The 12,028-nt window shown below is 34.1% G+C and overlaps 2 protein-coding genes across 2 annotated transcripts in view; one reads left to right on the plus strand and one right to left on the minus strand.

The window, feature by feature from the left end:
- Window positions 1-1,918: 1,918 nt before the first annotated feature.
- Window positions 1,919-3,684, minus strand: LOC117426697 (homeobox protein Hox-C8-like). The gene is made up of 4 exons (XM_034044590.1): window positions 3,580-3,684; window positions 2,736-3,291; window positions 2,096-2,268; window positions 1,919-2,002 (listed from the first exon to the last, which is right to left on the minus strand). The coding sequence occupies exons 1-4, from the start codon at window positions 3,682-3,684 to the stop codon at window positions 1,919-1,921; spliced, it is 918 nt and encodes a 305-aa protein (XP_033900481.1).
- Window positions 3,685-7,011: 3,327 nt separating this feature from the next.
- The window catches only part of evx2 (even-skipped homeobox 2), a 5,448-nt gene continuing 431 nt past the window's right edge, over window positions 7,012-12,028 (plus strand). Inside the window, exons 1-3 of the mRNA XM_034043603.2 lie at window positions 7,012-7,791; window positions 8,510-8,754; window positions 9,856-12,028. The exon at window positions 9,856-12,028 is cut by the window's right edge and continues 431 nt beyond it. Of these exons, the coding sequence (XP_033899494.1) occupies window positions 7,371-7,791; window positions 8,510-8,754; window positions 9,856-10,467 (1,278 nt within the window). The 5' untranslated portion in view covers window positions 7,012-7,370 and the 3' untranslated portion in view covers window positions 10,468-12,028. The remainder of the gene's footprint in view (window positions 7,792-8,509; window positions 8,755-9,855) is intronic.

Here is a 12,028-nt window from a genome sequence, read left to right on the forward strand (position 1 = left end):
AATTAACACATTTTGCTTCATAAATTCGAATGAAACTTGCTGAATAATGTTACGTTCATATTGAATTACATACCGCTTTGTAGGTTTCCATATAGTTAAAGAAAAACTGACACAATGGAAAAATGAGACATTTCGAAATCTAACTGAAATACCGTAGGCCTACTACTATTATGGCTTCCGGTAGACTTCTGCTATATGGTTTTGTAATATATTTGATTATAGTGTTAAATAAAATATCTAAATTATGTTCATATAGTTTTTTTTTCTTTTTTTCTTTTTTTTTCTTTTTGTCTCAATCCTAAAGTTCTAGGTGATGCAAAACGTTTGTCCATGTACACATTGAATTAAGAATGTCATGGGCGTGTGTGTCCTATACTCCCTCGCCAGTTTTGTGTGATTTATTAATTCAGACAAGAATTAAATCTGCGTTTCACAAAGAAGCAGTCATAATTAAGTTAATGGTAATCCATTTAGACAAACCTAACTGTAACAATGTTTATATATATATATATATATATATATATATATATATATATATATATATATATATATATATATATATATATATATATATATATATAATACACGTATTTCAGTTATACAGCTGAAAAATCAAGGGATATCCAAAATAAATCGTCAAAAAAGTTCTAAATGAATCACTTTTTGGTAGAAATTATTTGACTTTATCAATTTCCTCCTAAAAGCCCGGGGCTATAGGGGTGCCCTGGTTAAACTTGGTATACAGACGATCATTTTCGATTCACCTCATTTTGCTTAATAGCAAAACTATTTTGCCGTTGTTAACATAAAGCAAAGACAGGCTAAAGAAAATCAGACTTGTGGGTTACATCTATTTTTTCTTTTATTTTTTGAGTATATTATATTTAGAAAAAAATAGAAATACAGTTTATTACAAGGACAATCTATTGTTTTCCTATATGAGATATATTGATAACATATTTTAAAATAAATGTGTAATGCAAACTAACGAGGAGACAATATCAATGTGGCTTTGTTATTGAGAAAAATTACATAAATGTTAATAAAATACCTTGGTATTAGGAAAAAAAAGCTTTCTGTACCGGTAGTTTGGTTACTTCGGGTTTTTAATGTAGCCTACAACAGTGTAATGAATTAGCGACACAATTTATACTATTTAAAACTGGTCAAAATATTTTTTGAAAAAATACATAATTTTAACAATACAATAATTAATTACATTACTCACGGTTGTGTGACAATATTAAAACCAATACCACATAGCTACTGTACATGATACGCAATAATAGTAAATAACCTATATCGTACATGAAATATAGCCTATAGCGAATGGTAAGAAATATTGGGTGTTTATCAAAAAAAAAAAAAAAAACATGTAAGGGCCAGATTAATCTAGCCTGGTCGTTTTCAAATATAAAGATGTCCAATTTTAAAAATAAAAGTAAAACATATATTATAATCAATTATATTTCCCAAATTACCATATATATATATATATATATATATATATATATATATATATATATATATATATATATATATATATATATATATATATATATATATAGTATCGAGATCAACAAAATTCTTATTAACTTAATTTACACTAAACTTTTTTTCCCCCTTAAAAATAATTTGTTTTTGAAGTAGGCTACAGGCCTACTGTACTGATATTTCCGCCATTGCTGCATCGACTATAGTATGAAATATAATGACGTCTAAAAACATTCATGAATAACCAATTGAACATATTTGTATGTGGTGTTTGCTATCGAAATGCAAGATGATTAGGCAAACAAACGAACATTAAAAAAATGAATAAGAGGCATGTGAACGGTAATGGTCGGTAAAGTTGTGTAACAACAACAGTAGAGTGAACAACAACGGGGGGTGGGGGGGGGGGGGGGGGGGGGGACAATCACGGCGAGTTTGGATTCATGTGTTGCTGCACGCGAAGAAGTTTCTTTTCCTTCTGCCTTTGGTTTTGAAACCATATTTTGACCTGATGAGAAAGAGAAGAAAAACAAAATCAGTTTTCAAAATTACTAAATGGATTGTCAGATCACATTATAAAGTATTCATCAAAAAGTCTCACCTGTCTTTCTGTCAGAGCAAGTTTTGATGAAATGTTTAATCTAATTTCGGGGGTGAGGAAACGATTTTTTTCAAAAGCTTTTTCCAGCTCAGCTTTTTGATGGTTGCTGTATGGAATTCTCTTTTTTCTCTGTCTCGTGGATGTCTTTGGACACAAATATGGGAACCCTAATGCTAAAAGGTGAACAAATATAATTAGGTTTCGTCACAGTGTATTTGTACAGATTAGGCCCTACAACACTTTACTAAAGCGGCAGGTGTAAGCCTACCTGCAAAACTGTGTAACATCACAGCTCTATTGATACAGCTAAATACATGTTTAGTCATATTTAAGACAGTATGCAATGCTTCAACGAATAACTTTTAGGAAGTCTATTGTATAGCCTAATCGTTCCTCTGTGGATATCTATTGCTTTTGACAAAATTGTATATATTCACGGTTTAAAATAGAGATTTTGGAGAAAGTTAAGATAATATATGTATGATTTACCTCTAGCATGTATTTATATTAAACAAAACGACTGTTTATAACTTTATAATACGGTTTTAAACATAATATACACTATATATTTAATAATAATAATAATAATAATAATAATAATAATAATAATAATAATAATAATAATAATAAATCCACAAACCTAAAGCTCTTGGGACTGTGTGCATTCCTCCTTGAAGTGACCCAGAAGATACTCCATAGCAATGTGAATTACCAAAGTGAGGCTTGGCAAGGCTTAATTTTTGTTCTGTGTAAAGCGGCTCTACCTGGCCTGGGTACGCAGGTGACCCCCAAGGGTAGTCTAAAGGCCAGTGATGATATATTGGAGAGCATGTTGAGTATTCGCTTCGATCATAGGTGTTCTGACAGTGACTAGAGAATGAAGATATATGATTGTCTGCCGTTTGGAATTGGTTTGTAGAGTATCCGGACGCCTCAGGTAAAACTCCAGTTCGTTCTCTTTCTGCACTTCCACGGGATTCATGGTAAAAACCAAAAGAATTCCAGCCTGTTGTGGGATTTAAAGGAGGAGTCACAGAGGAACGAAAGCCCGTGCTTCCAGAACACATTTTTTCAATGGGCCTCGTCCCATCTTGCAGTATTCCACCTCTACCGCTAGATGGCTCTAGGAGTTTGTATTGTGGAGACCTGGGATCCATCCATACGATGTTGTAGTTAAGAGTATAACTTCTTTCAAGCTGCAAGCCGGCTCCAACTTATAGCACCTGTGGTTTGAAACAGTTCCTCAAAGGGCTTTTGCAGAATAGGAAACCAAACCAGACGATCTCCGAGTAGACTGCAATCTGTACTGTCTTTAAGTTCAACCTACCTGATGCTTTTATGACTTGAAACCTATTGCAACGTGTAATAAAACTGGCACAGTCACTCTGCAAATTAAACTAACGTCAAGGACAAAGCGATATTACTGAGTGCCGCAGTTGTACCAGAAATCCCATGTTGACACAAGGTCACGGTTGATTGCTGACTTTCCTCTTCTTTTTCAATCGGTTCTTCTTGACATGTGAGCTGCTACAGTGGTTAATCGTTGCAGATACCTTATCTACGTGATTGGCGAATTCTTTAAATGTCATATGAATTGCATGTTATAGCCTAGGTGTGATATAAAGTGTGGAACCTAACATGAAAAAAAAACAATAATCTGCAAAATATGCTTGCGTCACACTAAATACATTTATGGAGTTTTTTTATGGCCTGCTATAACCCATAATGCTTTACAATTATACCTTTTGGCAATTACATTAGAATACATATTTCGTCTATGGGGCCTCCGACATTCTTTGATCAAATAAAAGTCTTGTAAACATGCTTAGGCTATTGTATAGGTTTTAAACAGTCAACGATTCCCAACATTTAAGTGAAATGGGAGTAAGATATACAATAACACACACACACACACACACACACACACACACACACACACACACACACACACACACACACACACACACACACACACACACACACACACACATATGTCATGGTATTGTAAGTTCATGTGATTCCATAGACTATAAAGTATAAATCCAAAATGACTCTCTCCTCATTAGCATATTAATTTCTTTTACCACCTCTCAGGAACGGAGACTCTTTCGAGTCGTATAAATTTAAGATTTGAGGCAGAACCATGATTAGTGGCTTTCTAGTGTCTCACTATACTAGTTCTGCTGTACTCATTTTTGTTTGCCCCAGTCCTACATAAACTAAGCCACAGGAGCATTTAAGCATATATACCACATGGGTTGTATTACAATTGCTAAACATTGTAGCATATAATTATGTCCAGAGTGTGGCTGATTAAAATATGTGTTGTTGTGCGTGTAAGAACAATGAACACATCTTTCACACTGAAAGTTACCATGTACTGTTTTAGTAAGCCAATTGTCATTAGATGCTATTGATTTATACATAGAATCGACTAAAGCAGGGCTTCTCAAACTCGGTCCTGGGGACCCCCTGTGGCTGCTGGTTTTCATTCCAACCAAGCTCTTAATTACTTAACTAGACCCTTAATTGAACTAATTATTTGCTTAATTAGACATTTTTACTTGTTTTCAACTTTTAAACAGTTGCAGTTCTAGTTACTTATCAAATGTTATAGCTAACTTGAAATATGCAACTGTTTAAGAGCTGAAAACAAGTAAAAAGGTCTGATTAAGCAAATAATTAGTTCAATTAAGGGTCTAGTTAAGTAATTAAGAGCTCGGTTGGAATGAAAACCAGCAGCCACAGGGGGTCCCCAGGACCGAGTTTGAGAAGCCCTGGACTAACGCATCCTTAGTATTCCTGCCGTCTAAAACAAAATCTAAGTAGAGAGATAACGAAGGGACGAAGTTGAGGATCATTGCAATATCCTCCATTGTTTCGAGACAATTATTTTAATGTCATAGGAGCCATAATTATACTCAGTGACAAAAGCTATCATACACACACACACACACACACACACACACACACACACACACACACACACACACACACACACACACACACACACACATACACACACAACCATTGAGCTGTTGAGCCCCCCATTGAAACACACGAAAAAAAATACTTTTTTTTTTTTTTTTTTTTTTTTTTTACAAAACTCTCCTCTGTCAGATAAAAATACTGTTGGGGGCGCCAAAGTATGCTTAAGCAGATTTTTCCTTACCACCTGCTTATCCCCTCCTCTCCCTGCCCACACACACACCAACACACTGCACCACAACCTCCTGGAAATCAGACGCGCACTCACAATCAACCCAGCCATACAGACCACGACACTACTGTGTCGTTTATTATAGTCTACGACTATATTCAATATATGTACATTGTATTACATATACATTGTATTACATCAAGTTGATTTAGAAAAATGTCATAATATGTAATAATGTATTAAATGTAACATGTTTTTACAGGCCTTGGCAAAATGTGTAAATGCACTGGATATTAAAACTATTTTGCATTTTCTGAAGTTTGGTATTTTTCAAAATTGTGCTGGTATGTCAAGCTATTAAATCATTTCAGTGAAAATTTTGATAGAAAACTAGATAGTGCAGTATGGTCTAGAATTGTAGAAAACTAGAAATGTTCCTATCACCTTTTCAGTTATTTGTATCAATAAAAATGATCAAATAATTTTAGATTTAGATTTTACTAGTCAATTAATTAAAAAATATCAATACCTAATGTTTAAAACAAACAACAGCCTATTCAAATTGGGAATTTGTTCAAGAAGTGATTAGTATAATTCATAGCAATCATTCATAATATAAATGAAATTACCAGATTAAAATATGCAAGCAATCCATATATTGTTTAACATTACAGAAGGCTAACTGTTTAAAGCTAAATTTAACTTTCCCTGATCTCTGAAGTTTACTTTATGTCTATCGAGCGTTTAGTGTAGAAAATTAACGTGTTCCATTGATTATGAAAGATAGTCCAATAATTACAACCAAAAATTCATCTTCATTATCTTCGTTGTCATCAGCGTCATCATGACCACCACAATTAACATTGGAAAAGGATATAAGAATCAAACGCTTTGATGGTATTTATCACACTTTTGTATACAATATAATTGAACTGTTCACATTATGCATTATTGGAAACAGATGTGTTTTAAAATATGCCTATATACTTTTTACATTCACAATTTGTGTATTCTTGGGGAATACAGTTGTGGACATTTAACCGAAATGTATCCAACACCACTGGAATAATATAGGACTAGTATCAAGAGATTTTAACTAAATAATTTGAAAGCACATCTCTAAAATGTAAATAGAATTTAGAACGGAGATTGCACAAAAAATTACAATAGTTTTGTAATAGATATGCAATAAAGGTAATAAAAGAATAAATTACAACACATGTTCGCAATCTCTTAGTTCTAATGTGGAATAAAATAGAAACATATTCAATACCGTACACAATAAATGCTATAATTATATTTTAAATTCCATGTCTATTGATATAAAATATCGGAGCCATGAAGTATTCGGAAGAGGCTCAGATGTTTTATGTGTATGCTGCTTGTAAACCAAATAAACTAACCGATGGGGAAGGAATATATAGCCGTAAAGCTTTTCCATTTCATAAATTATTGTACAGATAACAGAAACAATTGGTTGAATTTAACATTTTACACACTAGCATTTGTTTCTTATCCTATAAGATTTGTGTTAAAGAAATTAGTGATGGTAACGAATGAAAATAAAAACGGGCAACAATACAAAATCCGAGTGTAATGATATAGCTAAATGAAGAAGGAAATGTTACACTGTTCATTCTATTAATCAGGCTGTCAATTTCCCTCCAGAGGCCAAACCCCAGAGCAATCCTCGCAGGCTCTGATCAGGCTAAAGACAACTGCTCTCTCCTCTTGTTCACTTCTTCTCTATCTCTCTACCTGGATGTATTCGTCTGCCCACAGGCCGCCTTCATCATCCACTGACAGCCACTTGTATTTATTTGCTTATGAACCTGTTACAATAAATGATTATTCGAACAGCGTCATCCGTACCTTAATGACGAACACTATTTTTTTTTTTTTTTTTTGATGAATGACATTTCGGACTAGAAAAGATGCATGGGTCATTTTGACCAGTCATTCCCTCGCATTGGCATTCCACTATTTTGCGCCTTGTTCAAAGGACATTTGGACATTTAGAGATACTCGCAGGGCTGAATGTGAATTAGCCCCTGCCGCAACTCATCATTAGCAAAGGACCAACCCAGCAACTTTGGCTTTTTCTATAAAGATCTGATGATGGAAAGAATAAGAAAAGAGATGATTCTGATGGAAAGGGGGCTACACAGCCCCGCTGCTGGTAAAAGGCTTTCGAATTTGTCAGACTCAGCTGGAAATGCAGTATTGGAGGCCCTAGAAAATTCTCAACACAGTGGTCGCCTCAGCCCCAGACTTACTTCTGCATCTCTGCATAACAATGTAGGGAATGTTCCTGCTAAAAGCAAGTTTGAGATAGACAGCTTGTTCAATATTCATCATCAGAACAGCGACAATAATTCTTCTTCAGAAATTTCTTCGTCTGAAAACAGGAAGAAAATCACCCTGTACCCTGAAGTTCACGAGACAGACATGGACAGTGATGTCGAGGTGGGCTGTTCATCTCACCGCTCCCCAAACAGCCTCAGTGCCGCCCAGCACAAAGAAAACAATAACAAAGGTATTTGATCATATTTATATGTGGGATCTCTTATTTTTTTTGTAATAAATCTAAGTAATAATAATATAGCAGGTGTTAGATAGGATGATTACATTATATTTTCTTTAAATATATCGTTTAGTTTCTGTTTCTTAGCAAGCAACAACAAAACTAAGAAGTACGTTGTGATCTTGTGAACACACACCATTTACAGTCACCTACGCTATTTCTATAGATTGATTTATTTTTTGTTATCGAATATGCATTTTCTTTCTATCGAAATACGTTTACTATTAAACATTAAAAAAAAAAACATTGTTAATGTATATTATGATTGTAAAACACTGTGCTAGGCGTTGAGAGTATTCGCTTTGGTCATACAAGTATTTTAAAAAGTAAGGGATAAAAGTTTGATGTTATATTTTTCTATTCCATAGAACACTTATTATAACATTTTTATATAAGCCTATATAAAAAAGTGATTAATATTACTATAGTTTATATATATATATATATATATATATATATATATATATATATATATATATATATATATATATATACATACATATATATATATACTGTACACTGATTTACAGAAAAAAAGCTTTACTGACTATTTATTAGGGTTTTATCATTTGTATCACAGCTTGCAACGTAATAAAATACTGTAAAATATTGATTATTAAATGTAACTATACATTATTCTAAATCCTGCATTTCTTTTTCTTGTTTCTAGTTTTTTCAGATAGTAATTCAGCAGCCTCCACCACAAGCTCCTCTTCCATGTCCAACGTGAATATAAACGGTAATTCAATAGGCAGTTCATGTTCCAATAATGATCAGGTGAGAAGGTACCGGACAGCTTTCACCAGAGAACAAATCGGCAGGCTCGAGAAAGAGTTCTACAGAGAAAATTACGTATCGAGACCAAGAAGATGTGAACTGGCGGCATCTTTAAATCTACCAGAGACGACGATTAAGGTATATTTCAATCAAATGTGATTCTTAAAAAAAAAAAATCTATTAAAAATCTATATTTAATAACAAAATCTGGTTAAATAAACACACCGAGATAACAGAAATGGTCTATGTATATTGTTGGTAGGCTTTAACAACACCAAGTGTTAAAAGGGTTATTATATGTATTTCATGCTCATTGTATTAATAAAAACAAAACAACCAGCGGACAGCTAAAATTATAATAAAAAAGTCCTAGAATTATACAATATATCTCGTAATCTCAGTAAACACATTCTTAAATAATAGTAAAATGGCCCTCTTTGATAATGAGTAATCATTTCACTATACTTTATAAACAAATATGAAATAGTAATATATTAATATCTGTTCAGATACAAGATCAATAATTGTATTTTGCCTTAACTTCTGACACCGGTTATGTTGATATCCTGCTGAAATAAATAACTTCATTGGAAATGACGTGCGATAGTGCAGTTGTGAAGACCCCGATTTAGTATTTACACGGAATTACACAAATCCCGTATTTGATTGTGGATTCAAGACACCAAAGAGCAGTTGACTCTGTGTACGATATTTATATTGTACGTATACTTTATCCTTTTCAACACTATTATTTTCACAATAGGCTTATGAAAATGTTAGGAAATAATAACTATATATATATATATATATATATATATATATATATATATATATATATATATATATATATATATATATATATAGTTATTAGTTATTAGTTTAGGCTATATAAAATATATACTTTTTTTACACTCATTTTAAGTTTGAAAAGAACACCCGGTAACTTTTCTGCTAGTTTTACAGGTATGTTACTTTGTCGTCTTAAACATTACCTTTGTGTCAGAACTGACGCAGCCAAGACCGTTTGTTGGTTATTTCCCAATGGAAGGTGTGAGGCTAGAGCTGGGTGATAACAATTTTATATTGTTATTTTTACATTTTATTATATTCAATTTACAGATTAAAACGTGTCGCTAAATTTAAACATGGTCACTATGAGTGAGTTTATTTAATAAATGAACGTTCACCCTGAAAAGAGTCATTCAATAACTCTATTGTCTTCCTTGTGCTTTTTATCAGGTGTGGTTCCAAAATAGGCGGATGAAGGATAAGAGGCAACGCTTGGCCATGTCTTGGCCCCATCCAGCAGATCCAAGTTTTTACACCTATATGATGACGCACGCCGCTGCCACCGGAAGTCTTCCATACCCTTTCCATTCTCACATGCCTCTGCACTATTACCCGCACGTGGGTGTTACAGCAGCTGCTGCGGCGGCGGCTGCAACGGGTGCCGCTGCATCACCTTTTGCTACCTCCATCCGCCCTCTTGACACTTTCCGTGCTCTCTCGCATCCTTACTCCCGACCAGAACTGCTTTGTGGCTTTAGGCACCCAGGACTCTACCAGTCCACTGCGGGCTTGAATAGCTCAGCAGCAGCAGCAGCAGCTGCCGCCGCCGCCGCCGCTGCAACAGCTAGTGTGCCACCGGGCCCCAGTTCATGCTCTTGTCTCAGTTGTCACAGCAGTCAGGCAGCTGGCGCCCTGGGCTCCAGAAGCAGCGGTGCAGACTTTACCTGTGCAGCAGCGGGGCAAAGGTCTGAAAGTGGATTTTTGCCTTATTCTGCTGCTGTGCTCAGTAAAACTGCTGTAACTTCACCAGACCAGAGAGAAGAAGCGTCATTAAACAGATAACTCATCTACCTGGTGGTTCAAAGGGGGTCTAAGTTGGGTCCAGACATGCTTCATTTTTATATTTATTTAAGAATGTGTTTATTTATTTATTACATTTAAATTGTTTTAAGAATATATATATTGTTAATTGTTTGTTTATTAAGACTGTTTGACCTTGTCTTGCATACCACAAATGCATAGAGATACAACGTGAATACGCAATTAGGTCACCAAGGTTGTGTGACGAGTTTATAGAAAATATAACAAATGATTGATAAGCCAAAACTTAAACACATGTTTGATGCTTTAGACAATTATTTTGTTGAAAATCAATAACTCTGTAGAGCAAGTTAAAGGCAATTGACGAATTTAATAATAATAATAATAATAATAATAATAATAATAATAATAATAATACATGTTATTAAGTCCTCATCTCAGATCCTAATGCACATACCAGTTTTTCCAGTTAATTATTCAAACAATTATTGTATTTATTGTATTTTGCTCTATTTTTATCGTTTCGATTATTTCCTGTTGTTCAAGATGAATGTATTTATATTTCCTACATGATTTAACTGTTACTGTATTTATTATACATTACTGTTTTTGTGGCTAATTTATCATTTTGAAAAAAATGCATATGGGGTATTTGAGAAAACATGGCTGTGCCACATTTTGCCTCGGAGAGCTACCACTAGTATTAATGAACCTGCTCTACCAAACCACTAGCACTAAAGGGACTTCCCTGAACTTCCAACAAGGCACATCAAATCCGGCATAGCTACCGCCATGTCAACTAGGATGCTAATAATGTGAAGATGATGACGAAAATTGCCAATCATGTACCTTGATGGACCTCCTTTGAATGTGGAATTGGAAAAAACATCTTCCCTGCACAGAGACCGGCTGTCAAATACTAACAACCCGCTAAGGGAAGTCATTAGAAGAGACAGATAAGAGACTTAAAACATTGTTCTTGGTGCATAGAATGTATAGAATGTAATGTTCGTGTGTTCGTTACCTGAAGTGGTTTTGAAAAGCCACGTCCTCGTGGCCCTATTCCTATTTTCGTTTTGTTAACTTGGACGTCCTGGGTAGACTTTTTCTGTTAAGATGATGTTCCACGGATGTGAACAGCCTCGTTATATCAAACCCAGAGCCACTTCACTTAGCAGATAATGGAATTATCTGAAAGAGTTGAAACTTCAAGTAAATTGTTCCCGGATGCATACATGTATGGTAAACTGTATCCTTTTACACTTCTTGTTCTAAAAAAAGAATAATGAAATGGAGCTTTCTTTTCTAAAACAATTATTGAAAAAAAATTAAATCTAGTGACTTATACTAAAAACATATTAATTGTGCCAGCTACTGAATTCTTGTTATTAAAACAGCACATCTTTATATATTTTTGTAATTTCTGTAATCTCTTGCATGTTCAGTTAAAACATGCAATGGAAACTGTTTTAAAAAGAGTGAAGGCAACGCTTAATAAATGCGTTGCCGTACACATAACTAGGCTATGTCACTTGGCCAGAACGACAGTCTTTTTTTTTTTTTTTTTCAAGATGGGAGTAAA

Source organism: Acipenser ruthenus, chromosome 11 (genome assembly GCF_902713425.1).
Source record: "Acipenser ruthenus chromosome 11, fAciRut3.2 maternal haplotype, whole genome shotgun sequence".
NCBI lineage: Eukaryota > Metazoa > Chordata > Actinopteri > Acipenseriformes > Acipenseridae > Acipenser > Acipenser ruthenus.

Coding starts and splice junctions, on each gene's coding strand:
- LOC117426697 (XM_034044590.1), bottom strand. CDS start 3,684: ATGACATTTAAAGAATTCGCCAATCACGTAGATAAGGTATCTGCAACG. Junction 2,269..2,735: donor CACAGTCCCAAGAGCTTTAG/GTTTGTGGATTT, acceptor TTCACCTTTTAG/CATTAGGGTTCCCATATTTG. Junction 2,003..2,095: donor TTGCTCTGACAGAAAGACAG/GTGAGACTTTTT, acceptor CTTTCTCATCAG/GTCAAAATATGGTTTCAAAA.